Source organism: Trichosurus vulpecula, chromosome 5 (genome assembly GCF_011100635.1).
Source record: "Trichosurus vulpecula isolate mTriVul1 chromosome 5, mTriVul1.pri, whole genome shotgun sequence".
NCBI lineage: Eukaryota > Metazoa > Chordata > Mammalia > Diprotodontia > Phalangeridae > Trichosurus > Trichosurus vulpecula.
Window position 1 is genome coordinate 84,215,727 of NC_050577.1, and position 19,867 is coordinate 84,235,593.

Here is a 19,867-nt window from a genome sequence, read left to right on the forward strand (position 1 = left end):
GTGTGTTGACACATTTGTAATTCCCACTGCTGGGGAAGCTAAGGCTGGTGGATCACTTGCGCTCAGGAGTTCTGAACTGCCGTGTGCTAAGTTGACAGGTTGTCCACATTAAACCGAGTGTCAATGTGATAAATCTCTGAGAATGGAGGGCCGCAATGCTGCCTAGAGACTGGTGAACCAGGCCATGTCAGAATTGGAGTAGGTCAAAGCTCCTATGCTGATAGGCAGTCGAGTTAACCAGGAGAGACTAGTGCAGTTAAAACAGGGCAAGTTGTTGTTTCATCTGTACAGATTGTAATGCTCTAGATATAAACTCCATGAATTGTAAAACAGAAAAGTTTTTCCATTAGAAGTATATATTTATTGTATTATTCTTCCATTTTATTCATATGTTAAGCTGATGTTTGAATGGTATATGTTTTCAAAGGGTTTTAAAAAGTCTCTTTTCTGACCTCCAAAAGATTTGGATAGTCTGTCATCTCTGAGCACAGGAATCTCTTGGTGCCATAAAAGAGGGTATGGTTTGTGGTTCAGACAGAATGTATTCCTAGGACATATCAGTTCCCTGAAAATAACAGATGTTGATTTATGTCTTAGTAAAGACCTTCTACAATGTGCTAATCATTTTTGGAAGTATACGCTTAAATAAAATAGTTTTGTCAGAATTGTCATTTTCTTCATTTACATGTAGTATTCTCTTCCTCTCCCCCAGTAGATCTGGAACATATATCTTGCTTTTTTATTTCCTATAGGTCAAGGATGAACAGCATCAGTGTTCCTTGGGGAACCTGAAGATTCCTCTCAGCCAGCTGCTGGCAAGTGATGACTTGACTATGAATCAGCGGTTCCAGCTCAGTAATTCTGGTCCAAATAGCACTATAAAAATGAAGATTGCCCTCAGGGTATTTATACCTTTGGAAATTAATATAGTAATAGAATAAGAACTTTAAAGAGTTGGTGTATGGATATTTTTTGGATTTTTCCAACTAAGGGCATTAGGCCAATTTGTATTTACAAAAATTTTTTAGGCTATTTGAACAACTTGAATGAATATGGTGTCCTGGTTTGTATTTACACACAAGGTGATAATTGAACATCAGTCAACATTCATTCAGCACTTCCTTCGTTTTAGGAACTGTCCTATGTGCTAGGGGTACAAAGACAAAAATGAAATAATCCCTATTCTCAAGTTGCTTATACTCTATCAAAAGAGAAAGTGTTTGTGTGTGTAGCGTAATTTACACAGTAAATATATTTTCAAAATAAATACAGAATAAACTTAAGGTAATTAAATACAAGGTATGCAATGGGGCACTAGCAAATGGAGGAATTGAGAAAGGTATCTTGTAAAAAAGTGATCCTTGAGCTGTGGTCTGAAGAAAGTCAGGTTTTCTTTGAGGCAGAAGTAAGAGAAGAGATATTCCAGAGAAGAGATTCCAGCCATAGGGGATGGTCAGTACAAAAAAGGCAGTGAGATGAGATATGGAGTGCCATGTGTGAAGAACAAGGAGAAGTATGTTTTGGCTGAACATAGAGTTGGGGTGGGAGGGCAGCACATAATGAGCCTAGAAAGATAGATTGGGAGCAGGTTGTAAAAGGCTTTAAAAACCAAACTGTAGTTTATATGATCCCAAAGCCAATAAGCTGAAATTTATTGAGCCAAGGGAGTGATATGTTCAGATCTGTGCTATAGGAAAACACTTTGGTAACTGTGTAGAGGATGGCCTAGGGTTCTAGGAGACTTGTGGCAAGAGGCCACTGAATTCCCCAAGGGAGAGATGATGAAAGGCTTGAAATAAGGTGATAGTTGTGTGAGGAGAGAGAAGAGGTAGAAATGGCAGGGTTTAGCAACTGATTGACTGTATGGTGTGAGGAATCTAGGGTAACACTGAGGCAGTGTTACGGGAAATAGAAACAATGACGGTGTTCTCACAAGCAACCAGGAAGATAGAGAGAGGAAGTGTAATGAACTCTGTTTTGGGCATGTGGAGTTTTGAGAAATATTTCATGTGCAACATTATATATATATATATATATATATATATATATATATATATATATATATATATATATATATATATATATATATATATATATATTATTAATTATATGTGTGTATAGCTATTACATACATATATACACATATACATGTATTTGTGTGTATACATATGTACACATACATGCACACACACATATGAGAAAGAATCTACCCTACAAAGAGTTTTCTTTCAAATAGAGGATAGTAAGTTAATTTTCAAACAAAAAGGATCTTTGATGGCTCAGTGCTTTGACAATTCATTTGAAGTAGAGCCACAAGTCAAGGGTTATTCTAGAGGATAATTTTGGAGATGTTTTCTGAAAGGAGTTTATTAACAAGTGCAAACACCAGGGGGCCAGTGTATATTATGTGTTGGATAGAAAGTCATGTAAATGTTGCCTGTTTAGACAGGAGGAGTCAGATTGAATTAGTTCTCTGTCTTCCACTTAGAGAAGAATTTCAGATGGAGGTGTTTATTGATTGATTGATTGATTCTTAGAAGCAAGGAAGAAAAAAGGCCTATTGGACATAAATTGTCATCTAGAAGGAGGTGGAAATGATGGAATCAAAGAAAGGAAGCTGCTTCAGAGAAAAAGAAAAAAATATGGTGAAGAAAGGGGGATCTTTGGGGACAACTTGAAAAAAGCTTTGAAAGAGAGAATGAGAAACTAGGTTCTGATCCAAAAAAATAGTAAGCCATTAGCATATTATTTTTGTTTTAAATGAGGGAAAAGGAAATGGAGGAAATTATGTGGTTAAAATAAGAGAATTTTATGATCCAAATTAATGATACATTAGCAGATTTGGAAGGTAAGTAGTATAGTGAAAAGAAAACTGCAAGGGATCCAGATGAAAGATAACAAAGGATTTAGAATTAAGCTGTAACTCTGACTATGGAGAGCATAGAGTAGTAGAGTCAGTATAAATTACTAAAGAGGAAAAAAGGGCAGTATTTGGCAGTAGATTGCGTACATAGACCAGGAATTACTAAGTACTCAAATTTGAATTTGCATCAGCCCCTTGGCTTGACCGTTAGTTATAGGTGTCTATAACAGTGCTTCCTCCTCTTCCTCTCTTAAGACAAAAATTTATTTAAAGAGGTCAGTAAAAAGGGAGAATATTAATTAAATTATAAAAGATTATAGGAATTAGAAAGTTATTGTATTAAAACAAACGTATGTAGATCTGTAAGAAATAAATGAGCAGAGAAGTGGTTTAAAGTGTGATGAAACTTAGTACAATTCAGATAGTAGAGGCAGCTAGGTGATGGATAGTAGATAGATCACTGAACTTGGAATCAGAAGACCCAAGTTCATATGTGGTGTCAGGCACTTAATATTTCTGTGACCTTGGAAAAATCACTTAATAAGAGCATATTGCTATAGCAAAAGGAGTAAACTGGTAATTTTTTTTAAAAAAAAAATCTTCTGTCAAACTTTTAAAGGTTGTATTCATAAATAGATGGTTACAAAGGTGGCTCCTTTCTCCTTCTAACTTCCCTATTTCTTTTGAGGTCACCACAGTCCTTGTCATTACAAGTTTAAGCCTTCATAATCACCTATCATTTTTCACTCTCCTTCAATCCCCATATCTAATGAGTTGATAAGTCTTACTGATGATACCTTCACAGCCTCTCTCAGGTCTGTCCCCAGCCCCCCACTCTTCATCACCTCATATGGCCAATTGCAACAGCTTCATAATTAGGCAGTCTCCCTGCTTCCATTCTCCCCTTTCTCCATTCAGTCATTATACACCTGCCCAAGTAATCTTTCTAAAGGATATTTCTGACCATTCAACTCCCCATTAGGAAATCCTCAATGTTTATTGCCTCTAGGATGAAATACTATCTGCCATTTAAATCCCTTCACAATGTTTTCTGTCTACCTTTCCAGGTTTATTTCATATTACTCTTCCCCATGCATTCTGTGTTCTATCCATTCTTCTTGTTCCCTGTGCAAATCTTTGTATCTCCCACCTCACAGCCTTTGCATAGACTGTCCACCATGACTGCAGTGCACTTCTTTCTTATCTCTGCTTTTAAAAACCTTTATTCTTTGAAGACTTAGGTGCCACCTCCTACCTGTGACCTTTCCAGATCCCCCTGATTGTTAGTGTTTTCCCTTTCCTGAAATAATTTTCTATTTACTTCATATATATCTTGTTTCAACTCATTTTTGTACATGTTGCATCCCCTACATACAATATCAATTCCTTGAGGGCAGGGACTTGTATTTTAGTCTTTTTATCCCCAGAGCTAACCTGTCCCATAATAGGCCCTACATAAAAGCTTTTTTAATTGAGTTATCGGAATGTTTTCACTTTGGACTTTTGCTTTCTGCTTCCTTAGGTGCTATATCTTGAAAAACAAGAAAGGTCTCCAGATCACCAACATTCAGCCCAAGTAAAGAGACCCTCTGTTTCCAAGGAAGGGAGGAAAACATCTGTCAAATCTCACGTCACTGCACCTGCAGCTTCTGATTCCAGCAAAATGGTCTCAGCCCCACCAGTACCTGACAGTATAAGAAAGACTGACATGGATGAAAAAGGTCAACCTCCTAATGCCAGTCCTCAGTGGCCATCTGATCTCAGCCAAAGTTCCTCCAGCCTCCACACCTCCAATGTAACCTCTTCCCCAAGTCACCTTTCCATCAAGGAGCCCACCCCCAGCATAGCATCAGACATCTCACTGCCCATTGCCACACAGGAACTTCGGCAAAGACTTCGACAGCTTGAAAAGTAGAGTCTTCAGTACTTATTTTTTTTAAACTATAATGCAGCTTTTGAAATTCATGGAGAGAATGTTACAAAATAGACATAGCCAGTTCTCACTTTGATTATTTCTGGGAGGGAAAAGTTGATTGAAAGTAGTTTTAAGAGAATAACTTATAACATTAGTTTATATGAACTGATTATGGTTTTTGAGTAGCATTGAAATTAAAGTTAACATTTCCTAAGAATTAGGTAATTAATTTATTAAAATATGGAAAAGAATAGAATAGGTTTCAGGAATAGGAAAGAAGAGGCAGAAATAGAGGGCTAGTAAAAGCTAGTAAGGGCTAGTAAAAGTGCCATGGTAGCTAACCACAAATCACTAAGAAATCTAAAAAGCTGGAATAACAAGTTCATATTATGGGGAGGTGAAAAGATTTGTTTTGTAGTCCTTTTTCTTCCTTAAATGTTCAACTCCCCATTTATTTTTATTTCACTTATAATATCTACCTTGTTTTAAAGGCTATGATTAGTGAATGTTATTAATATTTTTCATTAGATAAGCAGGAAAAATAAAAATAATCTGTAGTTACCATAAACTTAAGATGTCTGACCTTTTCTTCTCAGTGGAGGGAATTAAAGTTGACCTTTGAAGGTTCTTTTCACAGCAGTATAAATAAGCCTGTTTAACATCAGAATTGCAAGAAAAAAGGGAGAAGCAGGGAATACTTTGATGTTAAATGGTAACAGAAATCATCTTACTGTGTTTGTTGAAAAGAGTCCTGGCTCCAAAAGCTCTTTTTTAGGTACCTGTGCCTTCTCAGCCTGTAAAGTGCTTCCTTTGTTTCAGTTTATACTATGAACTGATTTAATTAGATTTCTCAAGAGCTGATCATGGGGTCTGTCTTAATCATCCTTGTCATTTCTCTTCTTCTACCTTTCTACCTAATGGATCTCATTTCAGAATGTCTAAGTGATAACCAGTTTATGTTTTTAGAATGTTATTGTATAAGCAATATGATTGTCTGATTTTGAAGTTTACTGCTAAGTGGAAAAAAAAATCCTGACAAATTTTGAGAAGTAGAGAGGTGTGAATATACAATAGTCAAGTCATGCCCTCAAAACTTGCTTAATACTTTCTTTGTACAAATTTCCCTATTATGTTTATAGTTAGTCTCTTAATAACTCTTATGACAAATGTGGCTCTTAATAGCCATGTGACAACTTTTTACCAAATGAAAATGATTGTGTTAATGTCTTTAGTATTTTGGGTTTTATGTGAAATGTTGATTGGGAATAACTAATTTCCCTGCTCTTTTTTTCTCTCCTAGTGGAACAACATTGGGTCAGTCTCCCCTGGGGCAGATTCAGTTGACAATACGTCACAGTTCACAAAGAAACAAACTTATTGTAGTTGTGCATTCCTGTAGGTGAGCATTATATGTCCTAGTCCACGTCTATAAGGCTTTTTTTTAATAACTGAAACATGGTACCATTTAAGTTTTATTTTTATGTAGACAATTTAAATACACTAGATAATTCATTATTGTATTTGATTAGGTTAATAAAAATTTAATTTTCTTATTGTCAGAATTATTCAAACTAGTACATAGGGAATTGTGTCTTTTACTAGGACAATATAACATTACTATTAGTGTTAATTTTTCATATAGTTCAAGGTACTAAAGAGGATATATAAAATCTACTTCAGAAAGCACTTGTAAAAATACCTTGTTCTCATAAAGTATATTTGCTAGAGATAAGATGGTTAGGCAAATATTCTGATTTTTTTGGTGGAAGGAGTGCTTCTCCCATTAGTTTATTTAGTGTTGCTTATGTTCACTTTCATAAAAGAAACATAGCAAGGATAAAGGAGGGAGATAGTATCATTAATATGAAGTTGTAAATTGTCCAGGTATAGGAAATTATATAGAAGAAGAAGTACTGATATTGGAAGATGACAGAAGGAAATGTGAAAAATCTTTGTCAAATGATGTGAAAGAGGGCATAGGGAGGTAATGAAAACAATAATATATCTATCTGTAGATATACATCAAGCAGAGAAATCTTAAGACTAGAAGCCATTTGAATTTGTTAAATAAGCATTTAGAAATCAAATTAAAGAAATAATAATATTGGCTCTATAATGTAAGATTTGATAAACTTGAGGAATTAATGAAGTTCATATGTAAAATGATCAAGACTTAAAGATTTTTGCTAAATGCTTCAGTTTGAATCAACAAGTTATTTATTGATATACATAGCTAGGATGTGCTTGGCAATGTGCCACACATCTTTTACAGGATCTCGATAATAATTCTTGTTTTTGAGAAGCTTAATATATCTTAAATTCTCTATTGTCTTTTTGTTTTGTGTTACAGAAATCTCATTGCCTTTTCTGAAGATGGCTCTGATCCATATGTCCGAATGTATTTACTTCCAGACAAGAGAAGATCAGGAAGAAGAAAAACACATGTATCAAAGAAAACATTAAATCCAGTCTTTGATCAAAGGTATACTCTCATTGTCTTACTAGTACGAATAATAATAACCCGCATTTACAAAGTACATTTCTCATAGTATCCCTATAAAGTTATAGAGGTTTTCCTGTTTTTATAGCTGAAGGCACTGATGGTTTCCTCTGGTGATTTATACAAGGTCACATAATGAGTGTTGGAGGAAGGGCACAAACCCATGTCTAATGACTTCCCCAACCAGTTTTTATTGTTGCCTGGTTTATTTTATTTTTTAGTATCACATTTCTGCAGGGAGACTGAAAACTCTGCTGGATGGTAGATAGCATGATGTATAGTCTAGATTACCAGATTAAAAAGCTGAAGACTTGGCTTCTTGTCCAACTGTGCCACTAGCTAGTGGTGTGACTTAATCCAGTCTTGACTTAATCTCTCTGGATCTCTATTTTTTCATTTGTATGAGGAGAGATTAGTTATATGGTGTTTTAAATACTACCGTATTTCTTACCCCACTCCGCCCCATCTTACATAAAACTAGACTGTGATGTATAGTTAAGATTGTTTTTTCTATATTTACATATATATGTATATATTCCTTTTATAGATATTTCGCTTTATTGTTAGATTTGTGATTAATATAATTTTTATTGGACTAATATTTGTAATTTTTTTAAACACACATACTAATACCATAACCAGTAGTTTATTTGGAGGGGAAATGCTATGAATAATCACTTCAAGTCATAATCAGTATCACTTGACAGAGAGGTCAGTTATTAAAAATCTGGTTAATTCTAATCTTTTTATTACCTTTATGATGTAACTACTCTTATAACCTGTTTTAACAATCCAGCTGGCAGCTTCTGTGGGGGCGTAAGATCCACCCAGGAGGCTGCCAGCACGCCAGGAAAGCACAGGTTCTTTTTATCTGCTTAAACAAGGAAAGCACGGTGAAGGGGTTGACCAGCTTACTTTAATCCAGCATTCAGTTAGTTCAGGGGAGCATACAGGCAACATTCATTTAGTTCAGGGGAAAAAAACCAGCACCCCAAACTTTGGCACAAAATACAAACAAATTACAAGCATCAACAGACAGACCAAATACAGATTCATTCACTTACTTCAAGGGGAAAAGCCAGCACCCTGAAGTTCAGAACATTCATTTAGTTCGGGGGAAAAATCAGCACCCTAAACTTCAGAACAAAATACAAACAAATTACAAATATCAACAGACAGACCCAATACAATTCATAGTTACCAACATCTGGGCTCAGCCCGAGAGCAAGGGTTGGCCCAGAGTCACGCTCGCCACTGCTCCCACGCCAACCGGAAAAGGAAAAAGAGATCTTCAAGCCGTCTTCTCCCCTCTTATAGAGTTTTTGACATCATCAAGCGCCACCTGAATGACCAGGGCCGATTGGTTCTTGAGTTGGCCCCTCCCCCTGGCGTAGACTAGTAGACTAGGTTAACACCCAATAGGGCGTGGCTCTGGAGTCAACACTTCCCCTCCATGAATCATCACACAGGAAGTTCTCTGCTCCCAGGCATGGTCTCTGGGCTTCCTGCCCCGGAAGAGGTGCAGCAGGCCCAGCACCCAGCAAGGCCCAATGAGATAAACTGAGCCACCCAAAGAAAACAAAGGCCATTCTGGTCACATAACCATAGTAATTCAGGAAAAAAATTGAAAAAGTATTACATACACACACATACACACACACACCCTTATTTGGTATCTCATTCTAAACTCCCCTGTTAAGTGAATATGTACTGAAGATAGATGTTAGGAGCAAGATAGACATTAGGAGAAAGAATAATAGTTAAAATGCAATTATTTGTATAGTTTCATTTTATTTCAAAAATTAAATGATGTCAACTTCTGTTAATTTCCGTCTATAATTTAGCCATCTGATTCATATTCCTTTTAAATTGTCTTTTTTAAAAAAGGCTAAAAACTTAGATGCTACTCATTTATCATTTTGCAGATGCCAGTGGCTTTGTTTATCCCCATCATCACAGTGTGTTTTGGAGACAGTGTCCCTTCTGTGAAGTCTGTTTCACTTTTTCTGTAGCATAAATTACTTCTGAGTATGGCAAGACTAGGACTTTAAAAGACTAAAGTCACTTAGAGAGAAATTTTAAAGTAGCTTTGAATTTAGTGTTATATTGCATATCACTTTTTCCAGAACAATAGCCCCTTGCCCTTAACAGTTAGAATTGTGTGCTGCCGTTGTATTACTCATGAAGCCGTGAACAGAATTTTTGTCTTATTGACAATGCCATGGCAACCCCTCATTTGCGTCTGCCAGTTGAAACTAGGCTTGTAAGTTTCTATTTATGGACAATAAAATAAAAATGCCTAGCAGTTAAGTTTTGTGGTTTAAAAAAAAAATAGAGCTGAAATTTGGAAGGCCATTTCAAGTTGAAATGTCAAGATTCAAAGTGTTTTTTTTTTATGTAAAATTAAGTAGATACAAATAACATCTTTCTCCCTGTTAGCTTTGATTTTAGCGTTTCATTACCAGAAGTGCAAAGGAGAACCCTTGATGTAGCTGTCAAGAACAGTGGTGGCTTCTTGTCCAAAGACAAAGGGCTTCTGGGTAAAGTAAGTTTTTACAGAAAATCAACCTTGTCAAGTTTTTCTTCTTTGTAAAAATTAAACTTATCATGAAGATCATTTAAAGGCTGTCTAGCACCAGCTCGATGATGTTCTATGTTGCATAACAGCGTCCTCATATTTGGTCATTTCTTTATGAGAAACATACTGTACAGCACCATTCTGCAACCACTGGAGTTGTGCCTGTTACATACAGAGGATGTGCAGCAATGCGTCTTATACCCTTTCTCTGTTTTCCTGCTACTGACTGGGTTGTCTCATTGATGTTATAAATTTTAGAAAATGGAAGAAGGGGTGAATTTCATTTTTTTATGATAATCAAGGTAAAGGATAAATTTAGGAGAAGGTTGAAATAGACAGAGAAGTAATAAGGTTTTAAATATACATCTCAATAATGATACTAGGTTATTTATTTAAAGAGAAGATAAAAAGGTTTTAAATTGCACTAAGACTTTTGGGACACCTTGTATAAACTTGTGGACAATGCGCTATGAATGGCAATAGTCAATTCTGCATTATCTGCACATAAATTATAAACAATTTAAGCCTTAAGTAGTTTTAAATGGCACTGAGACTTTTGGAACACCTTGTACATGAACATGAATTCAGGAATGTTGGTTGTGGAAAGAAACTAATGGAATATGATTCTCAGGGGGAGATAACAAGTGATATTACAGGATAAAGGCAAAACAGAATATTAAGAGAAAGAAGAAAACTAGTCTTGATATTTTGATGGAAAGGTATATGAGGAAGGCGTAAAGCAGAAATGAAAAATTGAATTAGGGAACAGGCCCTTCTATTTAAAACAATAATGAATGATTTGGCCTTTGAACTATCCTTTTTCTTTCAGTTGTTGGTATCTCTGGCCTCTGAGGATCTTGCCAAAGGCTGGACCCAGTGGTAAGTGGGGCTTGGTATCAGTACATGTTTTTTGATTTGGTACAATTAAGAAAATTAACTCTAAATATATTTCAATAAATCTTTATACATTTCCTCAGGTATGACTTGACGGAAGATGGTACAAGACCACAGGCTGTAAACTAGATCCTCTTTCGACATGAAGAATTTCTCCTTGCATATTGTACTTAGCCAATCTTTATACACTTTGAATGCATCATTTTCACAGATGTTTCAATATTATTTTTATAGTTTTATGTATTTAGTTATTACACACCCCAAAGGTTTTATAAATTTTAACACTTCGACATTTTTTGCAGATTTAGCCAGTTTTATTGTTAAATTTCATATTTTAATTTACTCTAATATTTTGCCTATTATTACAATGTGCAATAGAGTGGTAGGGTGAGCCATTGTTAAATGGAAACATTTGTCATTTGTGTCTTTTAGAAAATGAATATATGATATGCTTTATTACTGCCTTGTTTTGTATATCACCAAGGCACACTATGCCATGTAAATAGACTATTTTTTATAATCTCTTCATGCTGGTTTGAAGTCAGATGAAAATGGATCAAGGGAATATATATATTTTCTTCAAGTTCATATTAAATTCTTATGACAGATAATCCTTTTATTTGGCCTTTGCAGCAAAATGGTCTCAGTGACTTATTTTGTGTGGTTTCTTTTTAAAAAAGAAAAAACTGAAAAAACTTAAAATTAGTGTTTTTCTTGCCCATTGTGGCTTAGTGAAACTGTACAAAATATTAACATTTTTACATTAAGTTCTATTATTGAGAAGTCATGATAATGACTACTGTAAGAAAAGTGTTTTTAGTACTAAGAAATATATAAGTATTATATTTGAAGAGAGGGTTGTCATGCTCCACAAAATCATAGAGTACAGATCTGGGCTTTCTTACATAGAAATGAAGACATTTGCAATGTAATATTTTGAATTTATTTTTAATTGCCTGTTTATTGTAACTTATTCATGTAATCTAAAACTTATATATTATCTCTTTCCTAAAAGATGAGTAAAGCAATTTTCCAAATTAGAAATTAGATGTCAAAAATAAATGCTCATAAATCATATTAATTTTCATCATTTTTACAGCCTATTAAAAAAGATTTATAAACTTAGCAATGAAAAGCTGAGAATGTATATTGTGAAATGTTGAATTCAAACCCAATCTTTTTCTTGACCCCACTTCAGTGAAGTGAAAAATTTGCTTTTAATGACACAGTTTGTCCTGAGTTTATACCATGTATCAGACATTATCACCATTAAACTGAGACATTATTACATTCTGCTGCTATGTAGAGGTTACTGGTATGACCAAAGGGGATTTAACATAGCTGCAGAGTTGTGACTAACAGCAGCTATTGGCTATAACACAAAATTTTATTGGTTTTATTAGTTTGGGTCACGAACATTGTTATATACAAAATTTAGAAGCCTCTTTTAAAGACTTTGAGAGCATGTTTCACACACAGAAGCCTGCTTATGTGTGGAGGAATATGCTATGCACTTCATATACAAAAAGTATGCACCTAGTTTAAAAATAAAATTTTTTTTTTAGTCACATGACTTCGTTAACTATGAGAATAAGTTAAGGTTATGTAATAAATTCTTTTAAAAACAGCTTTATAATGAACTCAGCTCAAGTTTCATCAAACTCAACAACTTATGACAGCTCACATGACCAAACATACCAAAGTGCCTGTTGTGGATATTAGATTCCAGAACCTTCTAATTTAACATCATTTTTAGTTGATAATAAGTACTTTGATTCCTGAGGTCTACTTACAGTGGGAGTCAGTATCTTCACTACTCATTTTCACTCTGATAAAAATGATAGTGCCACAGTGAAGTGAAATAATTGTGTTACCTTTAAATGAAATTTCACTGGAAGACCTCGTCGTTAACAGGCTCCAATGTGGATATGTGTCATGTTGGTGACCATTCCAGAAGAAAGTGTGTTTATATATTCCGTATATATACATATATGTATATATATGTGTGTGTATATATAATATATATCTCACAGTCCTATAGCATGAGAGAGATCTATATATTAACCTGTTAAAATCTAGTTGTCTATCCATGATTTACTGAACAGCACCTTTTTACAGTGAGTTTTTGCTGGGCTTCTGGCACAGCCTGAAAGAAGGGAGGAGAAATGAAACACTTTTAACTTCACAGTCATCTGGATTAAAGTTCTGGAGCAAAGGAATTTTACATACAGTTATTTGCTTCTTCACCTAAAAGAATATATATGTCTATATATATATATATTTTTTTTTTTCCTTTTTGGAACTAAGTGCTTCATTAGATTATTTAGGACAGTGCAAATGCAACTGGGGGGGAAAATGTCAAGAGAAACAAAAGACAAAGGTCAAGCAATTTGACAGTGCTATATTTAGTAGCCTAGCCCCAGAGCTTTTTGTGAGGCACAGTTCCTGTTGCTGTTAGTCAAGTACCCTAGGGTTGCTATCAACAAGGAGTTTGATTCCTAAATGATGCGAGAATTGACCTTTTTATCTGTATGAGTATGAGAATTCCAATTCCTGTCCTTAGTTTTTTAAAAGAAAAGATGATGACAGCTTAAGGTGGATATCATAGCATCATAAAAACAATGGTAAGATTAGGAATGGGGTGGGGGTGGTGATCTAGTATGAAATACCTGAAAGATTAGATCATGGAATGTTCATGAAAACTAGATTGTTAGAACCATATTCTTAATAGTGGAAAAGTTCAGTTTGTATTGATTTTTAATTTTTGATACATGTGTTAAGTGCGTAAGGAGGACTTAACACTTTTCATTTTGAGCCAAACAGGGGAAAAAAAAATATCATCTTAAATCAGTTTCAAACAGCAATTCTGGTTAGTTTGTACATGTGGATTGTATATCCTGTGCCTTAAAGTATCAAGTGCAAAAGTATTATTGTCTTCAATGTTTCAAAAAACTAAATGAAATTTTTTTTTTGCTGTACATATCACCATTTATATTTTATGCTATGAAAATTTCTACAAAAATTCCCTTGCTTTGGTGAGAAGGGCTTTAAAAAATAAATTCCAAAAAAAATCAGTGAAAGTGTACTCCAAATGTGATTCAGTGTGGGTAGCACTTGTAATTTGGACTAAATAAAGTTGTTCTTTTTGTCATAATTCCTTCTATTTCAGAGTTGCAGAAATCTGTAAAATTGGAAGTCAGTGAAGAGGGACTTTTTTATTATAGGTTATCCTTTTTTGCTTAAGTAATTTACATGACAGTGCATGTATTTATTCAATAAACAATTCATATGGTGGATGGTTCATGACTTTTCTTTTCTCTAATCTTTGTCCTAAAATAAAACTTTAGGATTAGCCCACATGATCCAAAGAATGGTTATTTTATTACACTATGCATTTTCTGTAGGTTATTTTGTTCTCACAGTTACATGAAAGAAATAATTTGAACTATTCCTTTTTTCTTTTCCTGATTTGATCCCTTTCTACCTGGCTTTAAACCAAACATTGTGAAGTTGTGTAGGTAACAGGGAAGAATTGCCTTAAATATGACCTCAGAGTTTTCAGTGAGCATACAGTAGTAAATTAGATTCCACCCAACCTAAAGACCCTCAAATAAAAGATGACATTTAAAGATTGAAGAAAACTAAATGGAAAATTGGACCTTTCCTCGTTTTAATGAGAACATAGCTGGTGATGGCATTAAGGAGTTCAATTCACTTAAATTGTTTGGAAACCACCACACAGTGCATCCACCAGAAAGACTTGAGATCCAGTTTAGGCAGCTGTCTTTTTGACTCTTGCTTAGAAGCTGAGGAAACATACAGATGATTAGATCCTTTACAATGGTGTGATCAGGTAAGTGAACCTAAATCCCATGCCCAACAGCTAGGAAAGCACCATGAAATAATTCATCTTTTCTCATTACTTAGCACAGCTCCAGGACTATCTACTTTGATATTTGTTCCTAAAGACAAACAGAAATAAAAGTATAGCATACTTGAAATAGTATTACAATTCTACCCAAAATGTCTTTGCCCCTTTCTGACCTCAAAGGAGGAGGAGTTGAATAAGAGTAGTTATCAAGAAGAAATATAATTTGGCTATTTTTAGCCATTCTAGTTATTGCTAAGTAACTGGTTGGAGTTCAGAGTTGAATCATTAATTGACAATCAGCTATAAAAATTTTACATATATGCTAGCCTGCCTCTAAGGAGAAAACTGCTTTCAAGTAATATTTAAGCACCTGAAAAAATCTTAATTCTCTATTCTTTTCCCCCACTTGAATACCAGTCATAATACATTCCTATTTTTTTCTAGATTACTGTGACAAACATGAAAAGGCATTGAATAATCTGGTTATAACCTATTTCATTTAAATTGAGAATACTCAAATCACTCATTTGTGGATTATCCACAGTATTCTTATTTCTAGATTTATTGCCTTCCAACCAACATTTTTCACAAAGAAAATTGTTTATAGTATTAGTCTAAGCAAAATGTGATTAGGATACCAAATCTATAAGAATGAGAATCACTTTCAAAAGAGTTGCCTTTGAGTTTAGAAGAGGCTTGGGTGCAGATCCTTCCTTTGATACCATAGCTACATGATCACAGACAAGTCACTTAACATCTCTGAACTAAGTACCTTTGTTTCTTCATTTTTTTGATGGATTGTTCTGTCATTTTTTTCGGTCATGTCTGACTCTTTGTGACTCCATTTGAGATTTTCTTGGCAGAGATACCACAGTGGTTTGCCATTTTCTTCTCAAGATCATTTTATGTATGAGGAAACTGAGGCAAACAGGATTAAGTGAATTGCCCAGGGTCACCCAGCTGTTAAGTGTCTGAGTCTGGATTTGAACTCATGATGGGGCTTCCTGACTCCAGACCTGATACAGTATCCACCTTGGGACTTAGGTGCTCTTGAGGATTATTGGGCTGTGGTGGAAAGGTAAATAGTGTATGTGATGTATTTGTCATAGCATCATAGCACTAGGAGATTTAGTCCAGAGTTGCCTTTAGGCAGGTAAGATAGTATTGATGTTTCTGATGCCCCCAAAGAGTTTAAGTACCTGTTAAATACATTATCTGTCATCCAAGTCTTTAATCTTTTAGTGCAAAGGTTTTTCCATCACATCCCCCAGCACCAAACTAAAGGAATGAAAAATGTTTGCTAATTTCAAGAAATATTGTCTCCCCTCCCTCCAGTCCATCCTCAATTCAGCAAACAAAAGTGATCTTAAAACACAGGTTTGACCATATTGCAATACACCCTATCCCACTTCCAAACATTCGTTTAGCTGCAGTGGCTTCCCGTTTCCTCCAGCATGAACGATAGAATCCTCTGGTTTTTAAAGCCTTTCATAACCTTGGTCCCTATGTACTATTCCAGACTTTTCTTACCTTAACTCTTCCATTCTCCCTGCCCCCTAACAACATCTTATGGGATCCGGTGACACTCACCTGCATGTTCTTGTTGGTACACGATCCATCTCCGTTTCTGGGCATTTTTACTGGTGTCTTCTTCCCCCGCAGTTCTCTCTTCATCTTTGCCTATCGGCTTCCCCGGCTTCCTTCAGCTTTAAATCCCACCTTCTGCACAAAGCCATTCCCCAGACTCCCTCAATGCCAATGCCTTCCCTCTGTGATCATTTCCTATTTATCTCCTATATAATCTGTCTGTATATCACTGATTGTATGTCTCCCCCATTAGACTCCGAATCCCTGGAGGGCAGGAAGGACTTTTTACCTTTCATTGTTTCTCCAGGGCTTAAGTACTATATGTGGTACAGAATAGGTACTTAATAACTATTGATTCCTATATGCAAGGTGCTTTTCCAAATCCTGGGGCTACATAAACTTAAAATGACTGTCCTTGCCTTTAAGAAACTTAACGCTTTAAAAAAAATTTTAGTTTTCAATATTTGCATTTATAAGATTTTGAGTTCTAAATTCCCCTCCCCCCTCCACTCTGCCTTACCCAAGACAGCGTGCAATCTGATACAGGCTATAGATGTATGATCATATTAAGCATATTTCCACATTAGTCATTGTGAAAGAAGAATCAGAATAAAAAGGGAAAACCATGAGAACGAAAACAAAAAAAAAACAACAAAAAGAAAATATTATGCTTTGATCTGCATTCAAACTCCATAGTTGTTTGTCTGGATGTGGGTAACATTTTCCCCTATAAATCTTTTGGAATTGTCTTAGATCATTATGTTGCTCAGAAGAGTTAAGTCTAACAAAGTCAGTCATTGCACAATGTTGCTGTTACTGTATACAGTGTTCTCCTGTTTCTGCTCACTTAGCATCAGTTCATGCAAGTGTTTCCCGATTTTTCTGAAGTCCTCCTGCTCACCATTTCTTATGTAACAATAGTATTCCATTACATTCATGTACCATAACTTGTTCAGCCATTCCCCAATTGATGGACATCCCCTCTGTTTCCAGTTCTTTGCCATCACAAAAAGAGCTGCTATAAATATTTTTGTACATGTGGGTCCTTTTCCCTTTTTTATGATCTTTTGAGGATAAAGACCTAGTAGTGGTGTTGCTGGGTCAACAGGCATGCACAGTTTTATAGCCCTTTAATTATAGGTCCGAATTGTTCTCCAGAATGGTTGGATCAGTTCACAACTCCAACAACGCATTAATATTCCAATTTTCCCACATCTTCTCCAATGTCTATCATTTCCCTGTTTTGTCAGGATAGCCAATCTGATAGGTGTGATATGGTATACTTAAGTTGCTTTAATTTGCATCTTTCTAATCAATAGTGATTTACAGCATTTTTTTCATGACTATAGATAGCTTTAATTTCTTCATGTGAAAACAGCCTGTTCATATCCTTTGACTATTTATCAATTGGAGAATGACTTATATTATAAATTTGACCCAGTTCTCTATATATTTTAGAACTGAGGCCTTTATCAGAGACACTGGCTGTAAAAATTGTTTCCCAACTTTCTGCTTCCCTTCTACTCTTGGTTGCATTGGCTTTGTTTGTGCAAAAAAATTTTAAATATAATGTAATCAAAATTATCCATTTTGCATTTCATAATGTTCTCTGTCTCTTCTTGTGTCATAAATTCTTCCCTTCTCCACAGATCTGACAGATAAACTATTCCTCTCCTAATTTGTTTATAGTTTCAGCCTTTATGTCTAAATCATGTACCAACTTTGACCTTATCTTGGCATATGGCATAAGATGTTGGTCTGTCCCTAGTTTTTGCCATAATGTTTTCCAGTTTTCCCAGCAGTTTTTGTCAGAAGCTGGCATCTTTGGGTTTATCAAACATTACTATTACTATAGTCATTGACTACTGTGTTTTGTGTATGTAACCTATTCCACTGATCTACCACTCCATTTCTTAGCCAGTACCAAGCAGTTTTGATGATTGGTGCTTTACAATACGGTTTTAGATCTGATATGGTTAGGCCACCTTCCATTGCACTTCTTTTCTTTTGGGGGGGGGCAGGGCACTTGGGGTTAAGTGACTTGCCCAAGGTCACACAGCTAGTAAATGTGTCAGTTGTCTGAAGCCAGATTTGAACTCAGGTCCTCCTGACTCCAGGGCTGGTGCTGTACTCTTTGTGCCACCTAGCTGCCCCCATTGCACTTCTTTTCATTAATTCCCTTGATACTCTGGACCTTTTGAGGAACTTTTAAGTTTCACTGATGCATTTGGCAATTTGCGTTGGTTGTCAATGCATATTTGTTCCAAGATGTTTTTGTTTTTAGTTAGGGGAGAGGGGAAAAGGAGATGAAATTGTTAATTTTTTTCAAATAAAATTTAATTTAAAACAAGTTTTATTGATGTCTTTTGCTTTTCCATTCCAGCCATTTCTGGACATATCTACTTTCAACCTAATTTTTTTTTCTGGATTTGGGCTCTTTCCTATTAACAATAAACAACAAAAACATGCAGTGAACTATGCAATAGTATATGCAACATTCTGCCTCTGACTGTACCCCAAAACTCTTCCAAAAGAAGTCATATGTTTTATTATGTTCTTTGGGACTATCAATTATAGAAGAATTTGACTTCCTTTTGGGGGTCATTTTCATTTATATCACCAGTCATTTGTGCTTATTTTTCTTCAGTTATACCTAATTCATTTTGTTTCCATTCATTACAAATTTTCCTATAATTTCATGAATTCCACATTTCAGTGTTTTATATTGCACAATAATATTAAACAGTTCATTCAGGCATTCCCAGATTGATTAGCATCACCTTATTTCCAGCTCTTTGGATCTTTCTGTTTCTGGCTTTGGAGTACATGCCTCTTAGTTGGGTCACTGGGTCAAAGAGAATGAATAGTGATCACATTTCTGAAATAATTCCAAAATATTTTCCAGGACAGTTGGGTCATTTTGCTCCAAGGAGCATAATATCCTCACTTGACCCTACCATTCCCTAGAACTACCATTCTATATTACATTTCCCTCTCAGACAAAATCCTAGAAAAAGTTATCTTCTCTTCTTGCCTGCATTTCCTCTCGTCTTCCTAAATCATTTTAATCTTGCTTCTCACATCATCCTTCAAGTGAAAAAATCTCCAGTTACAATTGCCAAATCCAGTAGCCTTTTTTCAACATTTATCCAGTACAAAGCCTCAAATAAGTCCATCTTAAGTAAGAATACAATCCCTTCCAGCACTATTATTCCTATTACCCCTGCTTCTTCCAGTTTATTTGCTTTTGTGGTTATTACTGACCCTGAAATAGAGTGATTCAAGGCATGTTCCTTTGAAATTCCATAGTTGTAATTTGTGTAGCTATCACTAGGGGGAGGTGATGCATTGGGTGATGGAGCCTACCCTTTGCAGTTTACTATTTCCCTTTTGAGCATGACCAGGGCCTTACAAAGACAGTGTTCATGATGCAATCATTTGTATCTAAAAAAAAAACTATATTAAAAAAGAAATATCCATACACATATATAAAATATATACATATACACATACATAGACATAAACATATACAAAACATACATACACAATTATAAAATATATACACATAGGATGTATACGCACATATTATATATATATAAATTGGACACCTTTCTAAATGAAGACATGCAAAAAATAAGTGAAAAGATTCTTTACAACTT

The 19,867-nt window shown here is 35.1% G+C and overlaps 1 protein-coding gene across 3 annotated transcripts in view; it reads left to right on the forward strand.

The window, feature by feature from the left end:
• The window catches only part of ESYT2 (extended synaptotagmin 2), a 120,991-nt gene extending 106,940 nt beyond the window's left edge, over positions 1 to 14,051 (forward strand). For all 3 annotated transcript variants that reach the window (XM_036759117.1, XM_036759115.1, XM_036759116.1), the window contains 7 exons: positions 753 to 902; positions 4,386 to 4,774; positions 6,079 to 6,177; positions 7,129 to 7,260; positions 9,718 to 9,823; positions 10,686 to 10,735; positions 10,834 to 14,051. In XM_036759117.1, coding sequence (XP_036615012.1) covers positions 753 to 902; positions 4,386 to 4,774; positions 6,079 to 6,177; positions 7,129 to 7,260; positions 9,718 to 9,823; positions 10,686 to 10,735; positions 10,834 to 10,879 — 972 coding nt within the window. In that variant the 3' untranslated portion in view covers positions 10,880 to 14,051. The remainder of the gene's footprint in view (positions 1 to 752; positions 903 to 4,385; positions 4,775 to 6,078; positions 6,178 to 7,128; positions 7,261 to 9,717; positions 9,824 to 10,685; positions 10,736 to 10,833) is intronic.
• The last annotated feature ends 5,816 nt before the right edge of the window (positions 14,052 to 19,867 follow it).